Source organism: Lonchura striata, chromosome 1, assembly GCF_050655825.1.
Source record: "Lonchura striata isolate lonStrDom1 chromosome 1, ASM5065582v1, whole genome shotgun sequence".
Taxonomy (NCBI): domain Eukaryota; kingdom Metazoa; phylum Chordata; class Aves; order Passeriformes; family Estrildidae; genus Lonchura; species Lonchura striata.
Window position 1 is genome coordinate 73623066 of NC_140703.1, and position 17334 is coordinate 73640399.

The 17334-nt window shown below is 38.3% G+C and overlaps 1 protein-coding gene across 39 annotated transcripts in view; it reads right to left on the minus strand.

Annotated features, from left to right (window-relative positions):
• Positions 1 to 689: 689 nt before the first annotated feature.
• The window catches only part of ZMYM2 (zinc finger MYM-type containing 2), an 89242-nt gene continuing 72597 nt past the window's right edge, over positions 690 to 17334 (minus strand). For all 39 annotated transcript variants that reach the window (XM_085580839.1, XM_085580780.1, XM_085580776.1 and 36 more), the window contains 7 exons: positions 15731 to 15825; positions 14587 to 14755; positions 13515 to 13666; positions 9547 to 9661; positions 8223 to 8474; positions 7742 to 7862; positions 690 to 5102 (listed from right to left, as the gene is read on the minus strand). In XM_085580839.1, coding sequence (XP_085436965.1) covers positions 4910 to 5102; positions 7742 to 7862; positions 8223 to 8474; positions 9547 to 9661; positions 13515 to 13666; positions 14587 to 14755; positions 15731 to 15825 — 1097 coding nt within the window. In that variant the 3' untranslated portion in view covers positions 690 to 4909. The remainder of the gene's footprint in view (positions 5103 to 7741; positions 7863 to 8222; positions 8475 to 9546; positions 9662 to 13514; positions 13667 to 14586; positions 14756 to 15730; positions 15826 to 17334) is intronic.

Genomic DNA, 17334 nt, shown 5'->3' on the forward strand with positions numbered 1-17334 from the left:
GCTGCTGCCTTGACATTGTCCTCTGCTCCAAGGTAAGGTGGCAGCCAGAAGTGCCACATGCCACCTCTCCAGGAAATGCCACATTTCAGAGAAAGCAGAACTCAAATCATGTTTACACCTCATTCACACTCATTGCTGGGATTTGAAAAAGTAGTTGAGTTAAGAAATCAAAGTTGAGCTTGATCCTCTCATTTTCTCCCTCTATTTGCTTTTTGTGAACATCTGCAGAAATTGCTCTGCTCAGAGGTGTTTCCAGGACTGGCACTGACACTGGTTTGCCCAGGAAAAATCATGCTTCATGACAGGATCAGCAGAAACTGGGCACTCATGCTGTAACTTTTCCTAGCTATGACTAACAAGAGGGCTACTCTATAGCTCCTTGCCAGTAGCCACCTCTCACATCCTCCTGCCAGCAACAGAGGAAATGGTTGCTGGTGTCCTTGAGGGATTTTTCCAAGAACTCTGTTACCTTCAGAGATTTTCTTCTTCCATTTCACACATCAAGCAAAACAAAACCAACCACAAATAAAGGAAGGGGGGGTGGTGGAGGGGGGAGAAGTACAGTGGAGATAGAAAAACATGTCATGAAACAATCAGTAGAAGTGCTGCAATACCTCACCATACCTGAGACATAATACAGAGTTAACTGCATCCTTCCCTACTCAAATTATGCACTTGCAAATGTGTCATGCGTGACTGATGTGTCAGTAGCTTTATTCCATAAACATAAACAGTTCTTGGGTGAGGAAACAATTTTCCAGATATATGTATTTTGAAACACCAACACACCAATTTCCTGAAAATAAAAACTCACCAGACTAAACCCTTTTAAATACAAAAACCTATTTTACACATCCACCATGCATGCAGCAATTGCTGGCCTAAAAGCTTTGAGCCAGGCTATGCAGGAAATTGTAACAGGTGTCAGAAGCTCAGAAGGTCTCATCAAAAAGTAGATCTTAAACCTGCAACTTTTTAAACTCTGGTAGTTGTTCAAAGTGGACATGGTCACCCTTTTCTGTCCTGCTTCCCTGTGTCACAGACACAAACACCAGCCTGAGTTTCAAAGCACAAGCTCCATCACATGCTGGTCCCAAGCGCTGTGGCTCATGTGCTGAAGCTTTTGGGTTTCAACAGTTCAAATTCAATGCTTCCAAAACATCATTAACCTTTGGCATTATAATCCAGAGACTCGTTTCACCTGTGATGGCCAAACACCCTCTTACATCTCAGTAATTTAAACTCCCACTCTGCCACATACTCAGTTCTGCACATAACGTGTATTATATAATGCAAAATATGAGTGCAATGAACTGAAGAGTGGATGTTTAAAAAATGGTAATTAAAATATTTAACTGCCGTTCCTATATGTAACAGACAAAATGGGAAAGTGGAACAGAAAAAACCCTCCTATATAATAAAAAAAGTCAGCAAAAATGAGTATGGGATAGGTTTTCCTGCCACTACTCATGCCCTTTTTTCTTCCATCTCACACACCACCTTCCTTGTGGGACTGCAAGGTTTATGGACCACCTCTCCTGTTTTCCCCACCTATTTACACAGCCTCTCATGGGACAGTCACAGATACTAAGAAAACAAATTTTGCTGCACTGTAGAGTCCCATTGTGACTACTTTAAAGGTAATTAATATTGCACACACTGAAATTATTTCACAACCATAACCTTTTGTTCAATAAAAACAAACTTGTAATTTATGCTTAGTTCCCTAATTACAAAAAGCTGTGTGATTCTCATTGACTGAACACAGTCACAGATAAAAAAGATGACTAACAAAGTAAATATATTTTGTGAAAATTCCATTAATTTTTCATTGTTTTTCACACTGAACTATATTTTCTATGTGATTTTCTTTTTGCTGCTAACTTTCTCAGTGCCTTAAGGCCACTATTCACCTGGGAATTGTTCAGTATTTGATCTGACAGCAAGGAGATGCAGAGCTGTTACATGTTGGCCCGACTGAAGAAGTTAAGAAAACCCCACCAGGACTGGAGTGCAGGGCTGTGTGTGGACAGAGGGGTGTAGTCCCCACACTGCATTTCTCAGGTAATCCCTGCCAGAGCTCACAGGGATGCCCTCAATAGCCAGGGTGCCACTTCACAACCTCTTAGGGAGGAAAGTGAGGGCAGATTTCTTAGACACATCGCCACCTGAAAGCTGTCTGCCTGTGTAGAACAGAACATCATATTTTGTCCTGCACAGCATATAATTCCTTGACATCAACCTTATTCTACACCAGCTGCTGACAGTTCTGCCAAAGGAACAAAAATAAAAAAAAAATTTGCCCTGAACTCCTAATTACTATAAAATTGCATATCTTTATTTTTTCTGTATTTCTCATGACCATTCAAATTTAGGAATAAAATGCATACATCGAACCACGATGCCGACTTGACTGCAATATCTCTGCAGTTTACAACGTTCAATCTGAACACGTGAGCCACTCAAAAAACACTATTGCTGATGATGGAATAGCTCCATCTTCTGGAATAAAAGTTAACAACCATCTTTACATTTCCAACATGGATCTATATGTAAAGATGTCTATTTCAAAACCCAACTTGGACATTTTTACTGATGGCAGATGAATGGAAGGAATTTACAACAATAATGTGGCTCCTGATAAAATTTAAGAAGCATTAATTATTTCTTCCTGGTGCAGAAAATGCCTAGAGATTGTTCAACATGCCAATACTAAAGACTGACCCTACTATTTAAGCTGTAATCTGATTCTGAGAACAAAAATTTAAAACTCTTGTTGGAGACAAAACACTCAACACATATACTTAACTTTCAGCTTCACATTAAAGGTTTGCAGTTTTACAAAAGTGTGTTTGTCATTAAACACAGTTATAATCCAGGAGCAACTGAAACCTCTGCTGAAGTCCCTGAAGTCTGAACTACAGAGAAGGGGCTGCAAGTGATCCTTACTGCTATTTGTCAAAACACTTAAAAGTTATGCTCAAATGAAATATTTCAAATTTCATTTAACACAGGTAATTAGTTATGATTTCCATATGTAAATTTAACTTACGTTCAAGTCAGGTGTTAAAAAAAGCTGGAGAGACCAGAACAAAACCATGACTACAGTTCCTGATTTCGTCCCTTTTATGTATCATAGGCATTGTATGGCTGCTGTTTGAAAAAAACAAGGGTTAATGAATGAAGTTTTTAAATATTCACTCACAGAGGCAAAAATTCATTGAAGCTGTTGATCTACTCACTGGTGCTGTGTTGTATTTCTTGATTTCACAGGAAGGGTAATGCCACCAGAAAGAAATGAAAAATTAAATATGTACATTTCCATCTCCATTAGAAATAGTGGTATATCTAAAAATAATACATACTCACAGACACACCAGAATAGCAGAAATTTAAATAAACTTGTTTAACAAAACAAAGCAACTGAAGCTTTATTTATCTATATAGAAAGATGCATCCTTATGTGCATTCTTTTAAGCTAAGGAAAATGAAAAAGCCATGCATCCCTTGCAAGAAATAAATCCGCAGGTGGTAATATATATACATAGAAAGTTTCTCCTTTAGTAGATGATTCATCTCAACAGATAATTAATGCCATTTAGGAGAGACTTAAGCTTATGAGTTCTTTATAGTAGAATTACTCTACTACATTTTTTTAGTACAACAGCAAAACCATTGCTTGAACCACCATACTGTTTGTATTAGTTAAATAAGAGCAAGTAACAAAATTTAAGCAGTTAAACATGTATCTGGAAATCAGACTACTTGAGTGAAGTACGAACAAGAATAGAGAGCAAATGAAAGGATTTTCTTCAAGAAAAATTATCTTTTAACTTGTTGCAACTTCACATCTCATATGGCTTTTGAATGGAGGCATTAGTTGAAAGAATCTTTCTATCCATAGTCAAGTATTGACTGCATTCAAATACAGCAATGAAAGGACATACAAATTAAAATTTAGCATACCATATTACTCCATGTAATGTGGCATATAACCCTTTCTATAAGGCTACAAAGGACAAATTTACATTAATATGAGGTACTGGCATTTATGATTGAAAAGTAAAGATGAGAAAAGAATAGCATTGTCATCAGACATCTTTTTTTTCCTTTTCCTTTTTTTTTTGAGGGGCTTTTGGTTTAAATTTTCCTTTTTACAAAATACATGTCTTGATGACCACATGCTCTAAGCTTATATTCACTTATTTTTACATATATATTTTATTTGTAGGGGCAATTGAGAGAGAGTCAGAAATAACGAAAGGACACTAAGGTTTTAATAAGGGCAACAAAAAAGTGTTTTCACCAGAATAGATTCACATTACAGTACACCAATATTGACAGCATTCTCTTTTGTCTATTTTTGGTACATAAGATGGAATCTCTCTACATAACCTTATAAGGCTTCAGTAACTAAAAAGTAAAAAACCTATTAGTTTACAATTCATTTAAAAATTCTGAAAGACACAGCAAGTTCTAAACTTTAGTAGTGCTACCCATACACAACCATCTGGTTTAAGAAGCCAATAAAAGAGCCTCCTCCAAGGGAGCTTCCAACAGCAGAGTTGTGCAACATGGATGTACCTTACTACAAGGGGAAAAAAAAATTACACATGGCATATTCTCATTCATATTTTGCAATGTAAAAAGTTACAAACATACCTAATCAAATAAATAATAAAAAAAGAATCTGAAATGTGTTTGTTATGTATCCTAAAACCACTACGCAGAATAATGGAGACTTTCACTCACAAACTATTTACATGGTAATACCCAGGGGTAAGGGTACACACTGCTACAAAACTCATAAAACAAAGGGTAAACTTGAAATGTTTTCCATAGTAAAGGTCTAGCAGCATGACTATATCTAATGCTGTTTGTTGTCTTGACAGTTTTTGGAAGTTTTGTTTTAATCTATGTCTTCATCCAGTTCATAATTGTCTTTATCATAAATATCTTTTACTAAAAGAACCCGTACGAGCATATTTTCCAAAGTGTTGCGGTCCAGTGAAGTGGCAGTGTACCAGATGGGGCTCTCCGCCGACACGGAGCACTCCGGCTGCAGATAGAACATGTCTGTCCTCTGGTTCAGATTCTGTGGGCTACCAGGAGGAAAACACAGGGGGTTAGAAATACAGCCTCACAGGACAAAACAGTACGTTAGCAGTTCCAAAATCTTGCACAATCAAAATTCTAACTGCACCCAGACAAGTTACCAAAAAAACCCCACACCAACCAAAACAAAAAGAATAATGTGGAGAAATGTGGTCTTATTGATAGAAGGAGCCATGCCTGGTCTGGCCCAAACCCAGCCAGTCCCACATCTGCAGAGTCCCAGATGCCTGGGACTCAGCAAACATGCAAGAGATCACAGACTCTTCAAAAACCTACAGATCCAGGTCTTGCTAAACCAGAAAGTACTTTCCATGATTTGCAAAGCAGGCCCAACACTAATTACATCAATTACACCAATAATTGTTCACAGAATTGTTGGCTGATGTGGCTACCTCTGAATGTAAAGCCTGGGGTTCCCTTAAAAAGCCAAGGATGGTAGTTCTGAGATGCACAGAAATGTAAGCAGCTAAAATCTCTCCTCCTCCCGTTTTATTTAAAAGGTTGCGTGTTCTAAATCTTAATCCCTTAATTCCTTAGCTGCTATATTATGACATGCAGCTCAGAAACATCCTTTAAGACACTAGAGAAGATTCCTTTAAGGAAATCCTAGCAGTTCATCCATTTAGGCAAGTTTCAGAAAATAATTTTCAATTTTGGATGAGCAAGTCATCACTCAAGCTCCCTCCTTCACAAATACTGCAGACTTCAGGAGTCAACTCTATTTCCCATTTCTTCCGTAAAATTCAGGATTTTTACCAGCTCGCCTTCCCACATTGGTTGGTAAGATTTCAGGTGTTGCTCTTCACCTGCTGGGGTGATTGTCAGATTGTTTTGCTCTCACGTAAATCAGATCAAGAGTCAGATAAGAAGTAAAATATGGTTGCTTAAAATAGTCTAATAATTTAAATATTTTAATGTCCTCCCTACTTGCTTGAAACAACAGTATTTTTATAGGAACAAGCAATCACAGAACCACATAATCAATTAGGTTGAATAAGACTTCTGGGATCATCGAGTCTGATCTGTGGCCCAGCACCTTCATGTCAACCAGACCATGGCACTGAGTGCCACATCTAGTCTTTCCTTAAACACCTCAAGGGATGGTTACTCCACCACCTCCGTGAGGAGCTCATTCCAATGTCTAATTACCCTTTCTGTGGAGAAATTTCTCCCTAATGTCCAACCTAAACTTTCCACATGCAGTTTGAGACTATAATGAGACGATAATACAATGTTTCATAGCTGTGAATGAAAGCATCCCAAAATTTCAGCTACAGCTGTCCACTGGTTGCCAAATGTATTTCAAACAGCTGGCATTACCTAAAATTTTACCATAGTTTTTACGGTGTAAAATATTCAATTAAAATTATTTCAACAAAATTAAGAAACAGAATTGGGAGAAACAGTCTTGCTGTTTTAGTTAACAATGGTGCCCAACATCTGCAAGACAGCATGGCTTGAAACCACACCATAACTGGTGCTCCAAATGGATTTAAGGGCATTCTTTTCCCCAAAGTTGAGATGTTCGTACTAAAGAAAAAAAATTATGTGGTCTCTCCCCCAGTGACTGTGTAACTCAGTCCAAAAGTTCAACTTTGACTTTTTAATGACAATTCCTCTCCAAATCATGAAAGCAGAGAAAGTGAAGGCAAAATCCTCCTGCAATAACCAGGAACGACTGAGTTTTTGAAAAACAGGTGGTTGCATTAACAGACCACAAGCTCCTCTTTACTTGTTTCTCTCTATAACATCACATGCTTGTACTTCTGATACAGTGTGTGAGCTCCTTCTTCACCTTACAGACCACGATGCCGTTTCCTAACACACACCGAGTCTCATACTCGATTTGTCTTGTATATACCAGGTGATTTTATTTCTTTGGTATCACTTGCCCTCATTTCCCTTAGAGTTACACAGAACATTAAAATCAGTCACTTGGGTGGCTGTTACAGTTAAGGAAAAGTTCTTTCCAAGAAATTTTGTTTTCAAGCTTCCAAACCACCAAGCTAGTAAACTAATTTTTTTAAGAGTGGCCTCAGCTTTTTTTATAAAGTGTAATAAATTCTGCTTGCTTCCTTCCTTCCTGCACAATTAATTGTGGAGATTGGATGGAAACAAGCTAATTCTAAATATTGGGCTAATGCCAGTAGTTGTTCTCCTACTACAACATATTTTAAACATGCTTTCACACTGGGTACCTCAAAAGCATCTACATTTCAGATGCCTGATTGCTTATAATGAAGCAAATCCATTGTCTTAACCCAATTCCTAGTGAAGAGATGGAGACCTCACAAAAAAACCCATCAGTAGCAAAATCCACCAGATCCCTTGCTGGTTTAATTCTCTGCAGGGATACTTGGTATTCCCAGCTAAGAAAATTGAATTGCATTGTTATTCCCAGATGGAGCCGTTGACAATTAACAGTGAAGTACTCCACTGCTCCCACACTTTATGCACATCTTGTTCAGATACGTAAGTGGAGATTTCAATACTTTCATTTAGGTATTTTTCAGAAGATTTCAATCCATTCCCTTTGCTTGAGCACATTTCATGTTGCATCAAGACAGTTCCTTTCTGGACCTGTTTTACTCTAGATCCTGTCTGTATTACCCTGTATCACACTTACCTTTTAGATAGATAGCACTCAAACATTTTCACAGGGCATCTAGCTGGATCGGATGTGTTTTCAATTTGTTCAAATACTGGAACATCATCTTCATGTTTCCTCTTTCCAGTAGCAATTTTATCTTTAAGAAGAAAACCAAAAACATCTAAGCTATAACTTGAAGCTATTTTACATTTTTCAGTAGAATTCCCCATAAGCAGTGCACCAAATAGCACAAGGTGGTCACCACAACTGCGCAAATCTGCAAACTGGAAATGCCACCCACAGCCACAGCATTTCACATGGAGACCAGAGGGCTCAAGTTAACTCAGAGACCCCGCAGTCTCCATGGACCACACACTCCAATTAGAGTTCTGGGAGCTGAGAGCTGCTAGACTTTGTATGCAAAGGCAGAGCTCTGGCTCCTGGCCAGGTGCCCAGATGTCCCTCTGCAGTGCCATGTGGATGCTCCTGCAATACAAACTTTGAACTGCCATAGTACCTTCATTATCAGCTCTGCACAGGGAAGACACTTGATATCGAAGACAAGCTTTACTTTCCATTGTTAGAGGATTTTTCTTCCACTGTCTAAAAACAGTGCCAAAAGAAAGTCTTAAATGCTGCTCCACTGTTTTCAGACCAAAATATTTAGTATTAAAGTAGAAGAGTGTATTCAAAAGAGCAACAGGTGAATGTGATCCTAGCTGTTTAATCCTCCAAAGGTAATCTTCTTCAACTCGAGAGAATATTGATCCTTGGAAAAAAAGCATAGAAGAGAAAATACAATGGATTAGCCCATGAACTGTCAAGATGAAAAAAAAAAAAATCAAGTGTTTTTTTACTGTGAAATGCAACAAAATTATCATGAGAGAAGCTGCTGATAAACTTATTTATTTTCATGTCCACACTCCCCAAACCCACCTATTAAAGACACTTACTTAGACGGTCAATGGGAAATCTCAGTACAGGCAATTTCACAGAGAACACATTTCTGTTTAGTTACAACAGCATTTCTCACATGCAGCTCTCTCACGCTATTTCACAGAAATTAATGTTCAATGGAATAACCTTAATTCCATCACAAAAGGCATATTTTTGAGTTCATTTTATTCCGCTCAGGTTAAGGCCTCCAAACATTGCACCACCTTCTTTCCTATTACTAATAGATATCTCACTTGGAAAGCATTCCTGGACCATAACAGGATGCAGGAACGGTCCAACACAGGCTCTCTGGGCTGTACTGAGAGAAGCCAATATTGAGAAAAGAAAGGAAAGAGTCTGGCAAGGACAAGCCTTCACTCAAGTGAGGATTGTGAAAAAGATGGAAGAACAGCCGATTCTGCAGTTCAGCAACATGGTTCTGCTGGGAAAAATTTGCTTTCTCCATAAACTGATGATCCTTCTAAGCAGAAGACTCCCAGCAAAGAGTCCTCCTAATCCAGGTGAGAAATTCTAGAATACATCACTTGTTAGCCCTACCTACATATAGTGCAGTACCTGCCTGCCTGCCACCATCTAGGGGAAAAAATGGGTAAAAAAGTAAGTTCAGCTCAGGTACAGGTCAAAGCATTTTTTAACTTTCTCTCCTAAAGATGGATAGTCAATTTGAACAGGCAGTGGCAAAACCAACTTTTGTAGCATGGAGTAGCCAGAAACAAGACAAATAAAACCAAGTACAGTTTTAAATTAAATCTTAGAAGACATGTCTGTAATTCTTCATCAACTGCTATTGCAATTAATAACATATATATACAGATATATATGCATGCTTCAGAATACACAACTTTTAAGAGATGAAAAACATACATGACCAAAAAGAAAATTACCATCTGGAAGTATGCTTGGTTGCCAACTTCGAAGGATTTTATTTAATTCCTGTTCAAACGTCTGGTAGACTGGATCGATAAATATGTTGTCTTTCCGATTACTCCTATATAAATACTACAGAAAAGAGAGAGACACAGTATTTACAATTCCAGATTAGAACAACTCCTGTGCTACAGGGTTCTATTTTTTCGTAACTGCACAAGCATTGTACTGAAAACCAGTATCTAAAAATAAAGCTATGCCACTTTTCCAATATCTAACAGGTAACAGTTGCTTCCAATATAATGGTATGTTTTAAATTTCTAACTGGATATGAATAATAGTTTAATTATAACTAACATTTTTCTCTACAATTTTCTGTGTGCAACATTGTATCAGTGAAGTCAGGGGAGTCACTGAAAAAAAACCCAAACCACAAACAACTAATTTATCTTTTCCTCCATCTAGGCCTTCAAAAAAAAAAATCAAAACCAATCCACATTTAGCAGGAGTCTGCCCTTTTAAATGTGAACCCCAGACAGTGACAAAACCATCTTCAATCGAAAGTGGGAAAAAAAAATCCATCTATATATTTGTGGTCGTAATTTACAGCAATACAAGAAAGATGATAGGATGGTGCAAGGCACTGGCCTATTCTGCAATCTAATTATCTTACCACTCTTGACCTTACAGACAGAAATTTTTTTGAACCTTTACCAAGAATTAATGGCTGAGGACTACTATTTGACATTATCCTCTCTGGAGACATTTCTAAGAAAGGGCATATTGCCTTCTTAAATTTTTCACTTCAAAATTATCTTTGCAAGAACATGTCTGTTAGTGAATACAATAAAAGTGACAGCAAAAAGGCATTTGCTTCTGGAAATGGCATCTATTTCTGTACCCATGCTTGAAATCACATTAATCACAACATTTACAGGTGATCAGGGTTCAGTACATCCTGGCCTCCTTATCTTAGCATTTAATTTTATAATAAGGGCAAATGAATGAATACACTTCCTACAGGTTTTCAACAACATTTTCATTTAGATAACTATTTTATATGGTAAGTTTTAACTAATTCCTCAAAGCACAATATTCCCCCACATGTGCTTATTTCTACATACATCAGTTTTGATTTCATAAAGCAATTCTAAGCTAGATAATACAGCTTACTGTAAGCTTCATGGCGTTCACCCTTCCATCCCCTGGCACATTTTTCTACCACGTATTTTTCTCTGGTTTGCATTAAACACTCACACTGAATGCTGGCAGTGAAAATGAAGACTGAAAACTGGTTCAAAATCTATCCACACACAAGCCTGTGAGAACTCAGCTAAAAATACTTCTTCCTTTTTCAGAGACAGTGTTGACTAAACCCTGGCATCACCAGTAGAAGTCTGAAGCTCCCCAGAGCACCGCAGAATGTACAGAAGGATGACATTGTGCAGCCGGGCAAACCTACCTACCACCCAAACCTGCAAAACCTTCATTCCCAAACCACCTTGCTCTGCTGCTCTACAAACCCTACAGGGGCAGGATGAGCACAAGCCATTCCCACCTGAGATGAGTTCTACTGTAACTGCAGTGCATGGGAAGGAACTGGATGTGCCTCTGAACCCCACAGTGGAGGACAACAGGCTGAATCACTGTCCACAGTGATTTTGTTTGCCTGACCTTCAGACAAACATCTGCCAAACTCTATCAGCCTGCCCAAACAATCCCATTACCAGACATACAAAAAGCAAGGAAAAAAAAACCCAAACCAAATCCCAATAATCCCAATTAGGGACAAAGAATGAAGGCCATGATGGAACAAAGGAGCACTGCAGGCTAACAACTTCCTCTAGATGAACCCTCTCCACTTGATGCCTGCCTGACCATGCCTTTATTTCTAAGTCTGATATCCTTCAGGATCAGACTGATAACTTTAGAGTTTACTGAACCACTTCTGTCTGAAAGCAGAACAATTTCAACTGCAAGTGAACCTGAACAGAGAAACTGCACTATCTCACTCAGGGACCGGTTTCCTTGAACAGATTTTACAGTGCTTCCTTTAGGAAAAAGCCGTTTTACAAACTGAAAAAAGAAAACAACCAACTTGGGACTTGAAGACTCCTGGGCTCAAACCACACTCTATCCATGATGAAAAGCTCCAAACTGAGTGTGTATTCTAGTGCAGTAATGCTGCTGGAAGGAGAATGTACTTTTTTACTAGCCTACGGTTCCTACATTCTCTTCCTTTGAAGAGAAATTTACTCTAAGATAGTAAAATATTAATGATCTTTGGCCCAACAGTATCCTTAAATGGCATAATTTAATCTCGTCCAAGCCCCTTTCAAGTTCAACAAAGCCAATACCTTTTATGAAGTAGCAGACAATTTACTCTCTTTCAGGGTCAGGGCTGTCAGGTGGAAAGGACTAAGCAAATTGTAGAAGGCAATGGAGTTCTACCGTGCATTGTGACAACTGTATTGCATTTAGTGTACCACTACCTTGCTAAAACATGTTCCTTCAGAAGGGTGGTACACCCCCAAATATTTGCCATTCGCACACAGATGATGGCTGCAGCCCTTCACAGCTCATGTTTCTGTCCCTCACTTGCTGTCTTTCTGAAATGCAACCTCATCAGAACACAACACATCTTCCTACCAGTCTGGCCAACAAATCAGGGCTGTTCACTCTGCCTGAATTAAATACTGGGCATGAAGTACAAGCAGTAAAATTACAGTAAAATGTTCCAGCATTGTGTATATGTGTTAGGCCTCATGATAATTGTGGCTGCCACACAAACTGTGGTTCTGAAGAGCTGAAAAAAATACGTTTTATACACAACTAGCTTTCATGAATGACAAAATGGACAATGTCAAAGGTACAAAGAGAAAGATTAAAAAAATATTGTAGTTCCATTTATAAACACATACTTCCCTCTGTGTACTGTTTATCTGCTTAAGATGAGTATTTTCAATTTAACAGAAAGGTACAGAGAGACAGTGTATCATGCAAGTGCAGAAGCAGAAAGCTAGCTGAATTTGAAACACACCTTGTAGCAATATTGACTAAAAAGCCACTGACTAAAATCAGTGTTTGCTTCTCAAGTTTCAACAATGAGGCAAAGATAGCAACTCACTATTTTTGCATACTTGCAACAAAGGAAAATAACTATTTTATTACTTATTTTAAAAATATTTCAATTAAATCCTCTGCCTCAAGTATGGAACAGTTTAGGTAGAACTGCAAACCCTGTGAACAGCTTGTTTTCCACATCACACACATGTTCTATTGCCTTTTAACTTGAATGATATTTTATGGGCTCTCAGCTCTGAACACTGCTTATTTTGCCTGTGTTTTGCCTTATGTAGCAAAAATTAAGACAGCCCTCCCTGCTTAAAAGATCAGCTGTGGAACAGCTTCTCTAATTACCTAGTGATTGGTTATTGCCTTCACATCCATTACATCCAACCTGACTCCTTCCTATCGTACTGTGTGTAAGACAGCAATATAGCAGAGTTTCCTGCACTCTATCCTACCTGTCCACAGTCTGCAATACTCAGCAAATTAGACCCTCCCCAAAAGACACTTAATTTAGGTTGTTTCCTCTATATGCTAAGTAACTGAATTAATAAAAGGCTTAGAGATCATGCTTTGTTTCATTCTGTTTTTACATTGGACATATTTAGAAAACAAAATGAACACAGCATTTGAGAAGACTACGTAGCTTTTGACTGGGTTAATGACTTGCTTTAACCCAGCAATAAGCTTAAAATTATTACAATATACCAATTCGTGTTTGAGTTTTCAGTATGGGTCTGCAAACTCATTTCCTACATGGGCAGCTTTCTACAATGAAATTACACAGCAGCCTGACCACAGCCATGTATAAAGGGTAGCGCCTAGCCAATAAATCCATGTCATCTCCACTCTTCTACTGAAATGGGTTACAGTCAAGTCAGCAGCTCCATTTCCCATTTCTACAGCCTCTACTAACCTCCTGAATTCCAAGACACAGATAATAGATGCTGTCAGGTGCATAGTTCTCTCCATTAGGCCTTCGAATTTCATTGACAAAATGTGTCAACCCATAGTTTAACTCAGCTGAAGTATGTGATAATAGATCTTCCTTTAATTTCACAGACTTTACTGTAAAATAGAGAAGAAATGCTACATTATACAATAGAATTGTCACACAGTGAAGGTGGGATGGGGTACTTTTTGACTGGAAACTGGGAAACTGGCTTGATGTCCTCTCCATTGACCAATGAATGAGACTAAAATTTACTAAGCAGTTGAAATGTTAGGTCTGTATTAAAACAATCAAGGCTCCCACAGTAAAATCTAGTTAACCAAATGCAGTAACACCTGCTAACAAATGTACTGTCATGCACAGCTCAGGATGACACAGAGGCAGCCCAAGATGCTGAAGTGAAGCCACTGGTGTAGAGGGGCACCTTCAGGGGAAACAGCAGTTTCCAAAGACCCAAGAGCACAACACAAGGGTGCTGAGATGCATGTGAGAGCCAAAGAACAGCAGGAGTAGCAGAAATTCCCCTTTTTCCCCACAGTACAAATGTGTACAGAGAGGAGAGCTGCAGAAAGAGCAGCATGGCTCCAGGGGATCAAAGGCCACCTTGTGCCAGAGCTCCACAGCCATGTAATGCCAACCTCAGAGGAAGATCTCCTTACAGGACAAAGAGTAGGAGGGTGTCCCTCCGTTGCCATTTAGAAGCCCAGAAACAGTGTGAACTCTGAAGTGAGTTAGAGTATGAGGAAAAATAGGATGCAAACAAAAAATTAAAATGGTCACAGAAAATCAGAATAGCCAAGAAGGTGCTGTCCTAGCTTTCATGAGAAGTGTGAGACCCAGCATTTGAAACCAAACAAGAAAAACTTGGAAAAAAAAAATAGTTTGGCAACTCTGTGGTGAAATAACCTTAGTCATGCTGGAAACATTAAGGACGTGAGAAAAATTCTATCAAAAAATCCAGCTGAAAAATCACACAAGTATAGCAATTTTCCCAAGCAGGTCAGAAGCTGGACGCTAGATTTTTGGAAACACTTACTTGATTTCAGTTCCTCTAACTCTGGAAGCTCTTCCTCTAAATGCCGGGACTTTACCCAGTGCTTCCATGCGTTTACCCCATAGGCGTATTTGAATGGAAAGCTGCACTCGGAGTTCTCGGAGCTGTCGTCGTGTGCCTGGTACTCCGACACGGCTTTCCTCTTCACGCCCTGCCACGGGAACACAGTGGGTAAGGCCACCAGCACTCCCACCAGCAGGGACACAGAAGCTGGCACAGCCAGCTGCAGGCAAAGTGCACTCTGAGCCTCACTGCACCCACAGAACTTCATCGTGTTAATGCAAGGGGAGCTGAAGATGTGGCCACACTGTGTCACAGCTCCACTCGTAGGCTCAAATGAACCCTTTGCCAATGCAAAAGGCAGCACTGGTTCCAGATTAAGGCATGCCCAGCAGTGGATATGTAATAATGTCCAGTGCATAACAGCAAGAACTTAAGACTCCAGATTTGATACTAGAAAGACCCATTTATTATTCGAAAGCTTTAGTAGAAGTTGGCTGTTTTTTTTAAAGCTGCAATATCTACTGCAGTTACTGGAACAACACCATTTCAGCTTTGTGCCAGACATAGGAAACTATTTCTTGGTAGTGTCCTTCTAAATAAAATACTATGGCTAATTTGTATCTAATGTTTAAACTAAGATATACTGAATTAAAATCTGGGAAAATTACAAGCAAACTAAAAAAAAATTTAAACTCTTTTATAATGGAAATGCTACGGCTCCCATTATAAACCTTAGTAATGCCAATGTTTTTCCATCTTACTATCAAATTAAACCAAGACACCTTTGTGCAAAGTAAAAGGTAAAATAGCATTGCTAAGAATACAGCAGGTATATACATTGGCACATTGGCACTTTCCATCAAATGTTCTGCCACTGTGAAGCAAAAACAGGATCAGAATTTACAAATCACGCTCCTATCAAATTTAACAGGAATCTGCAACAGACATACCACTGTAATAATTTTACTACTTGAAATATATCAATTTATGTCATAAAGATATTAGGTATGAGTAGACAGTAATATGCTGTAAATAATTATGAGAACTTAAAAAAAAAAAGTTATTTTTTCCTACATACGCTTTTGTGCTTTTTTTGATATTTTTAATTGCATGAAAAAGTTACCTTCTTTTTGGGCCGAGGCCTTGGCTGCTCCTCATATTCTTCACCAAAAACAGGAGGTAACAAAAACTCATTTTCTGTATCAAGCTCTTCAGTTGCTGAAAACACATTAACATAAACTTATTTCTAAGTGTCTTTTAAATAACACTGCTTTGGAAAAAAAAAAACAATTAACTATATCAGTGTGCCTTAACATAAGGTGTCCATAAAGGCACACAAATAAATACAACCAAACATTAGATTTTGGCAAGAGGAAACAAACCTATTTTTGTATTCAAACTAAGACAAAGCTGTCAAACTATATTATCTGAAGTTGCTAAGGCAGAATTTCTTACTGTAGATTCTTACATAATGTTTTCTGCCTGGGCTGTTTTTGATATCATAAATTTTTAGGTATGGTGAGAATGAGCAGCTATGACTGGAAAAAATATAAATTAACTTAGTACATGCAGTTTTGTTGTATTTAGATTATCTATGCTTATGTTTTGTTACTTCTTGTAGTACATTACACTTGGTTAAAAACATTAAGAATCAGAAGGCAAGCTCCTTCAGTGAAACTGGTTTTAGTCTATATTTATACAAGTGGTGGAGGTCTAGCTCATGATGGATATTACAGTTAAGTTTGGTAAGCAGATGTATGGCAACAGCTCAAAAAAAATACAGTTTATTTAACATTTCAGGAGTAAGATTGAGGACTCTATTTCAAGCAATGTTGAGGAATGAGACAACATATGAATGGATTTAGTGTTACAAGTCCCACCTTTAGTTACTTAATTGAAGATGGTTCATCCCTCATTTAGTCATCACAGAATGTTTTCACTCAAAATTGAATGCTCTTTGATACTCTGATTTCACCACCTTATTTCTTATGACAGTTTTCCAGCTGGTGCAGATGAAATAGCACTTACATGCAGGTTTCAGAACTCTGCCCCAGACTCAAAAGCAGTCCTTCTCCTGATACCACAAAGAATCTTATCTCAGAAACACTTCAGTGTAATCAATGCCTCCTACAGACTGCTGCTACTTACTCCAACTTGCTTAATTATTTTCTTCCATGGTTTTTCTTTCCCAAGTACCCAGTCTTAGTTAAAAAAAGAGGGTTAAAAACCTAGTATGCATCTGACTAGTAAACTTCTCAAGATTATGTCAGACTAACCCCCAGGCTTTCTCTTTAAATTAGGCATAGAACAAACTGGGCATCTACTGCAGGTATCCACAACACAGCCCAAAAGGAGCCTGTCAGCTCCTACAGAACCTGCCCAGCTGAGGCATGAGAGTCATGTGTCCAATAGAAGCTATTAACAGGAACAGTAACGACAGCCAGAAGCTTTCTTGGATTGACTGGGATATGGAGTAAGAAAAATACACTGTTCCCTGCATTCTGCAGAGTGGTAGAAATTGTACTAGATAGCATCAAGAGTTTCTTTCAAGAAAGGTCTTAAGCAGTGATTTTTTTTCCTCCTAAGTCAAGTAACTGCTTCAAATACAGATATGGACATTACCAAGATATAAAAAGTGGTGTGCAGCACGCCAACTTGCATGCCAATTTTTTAACAAACTTGAGTGGGAAGTTGACTCTTTAGTAATTTCTCTAAACCATGGAAATA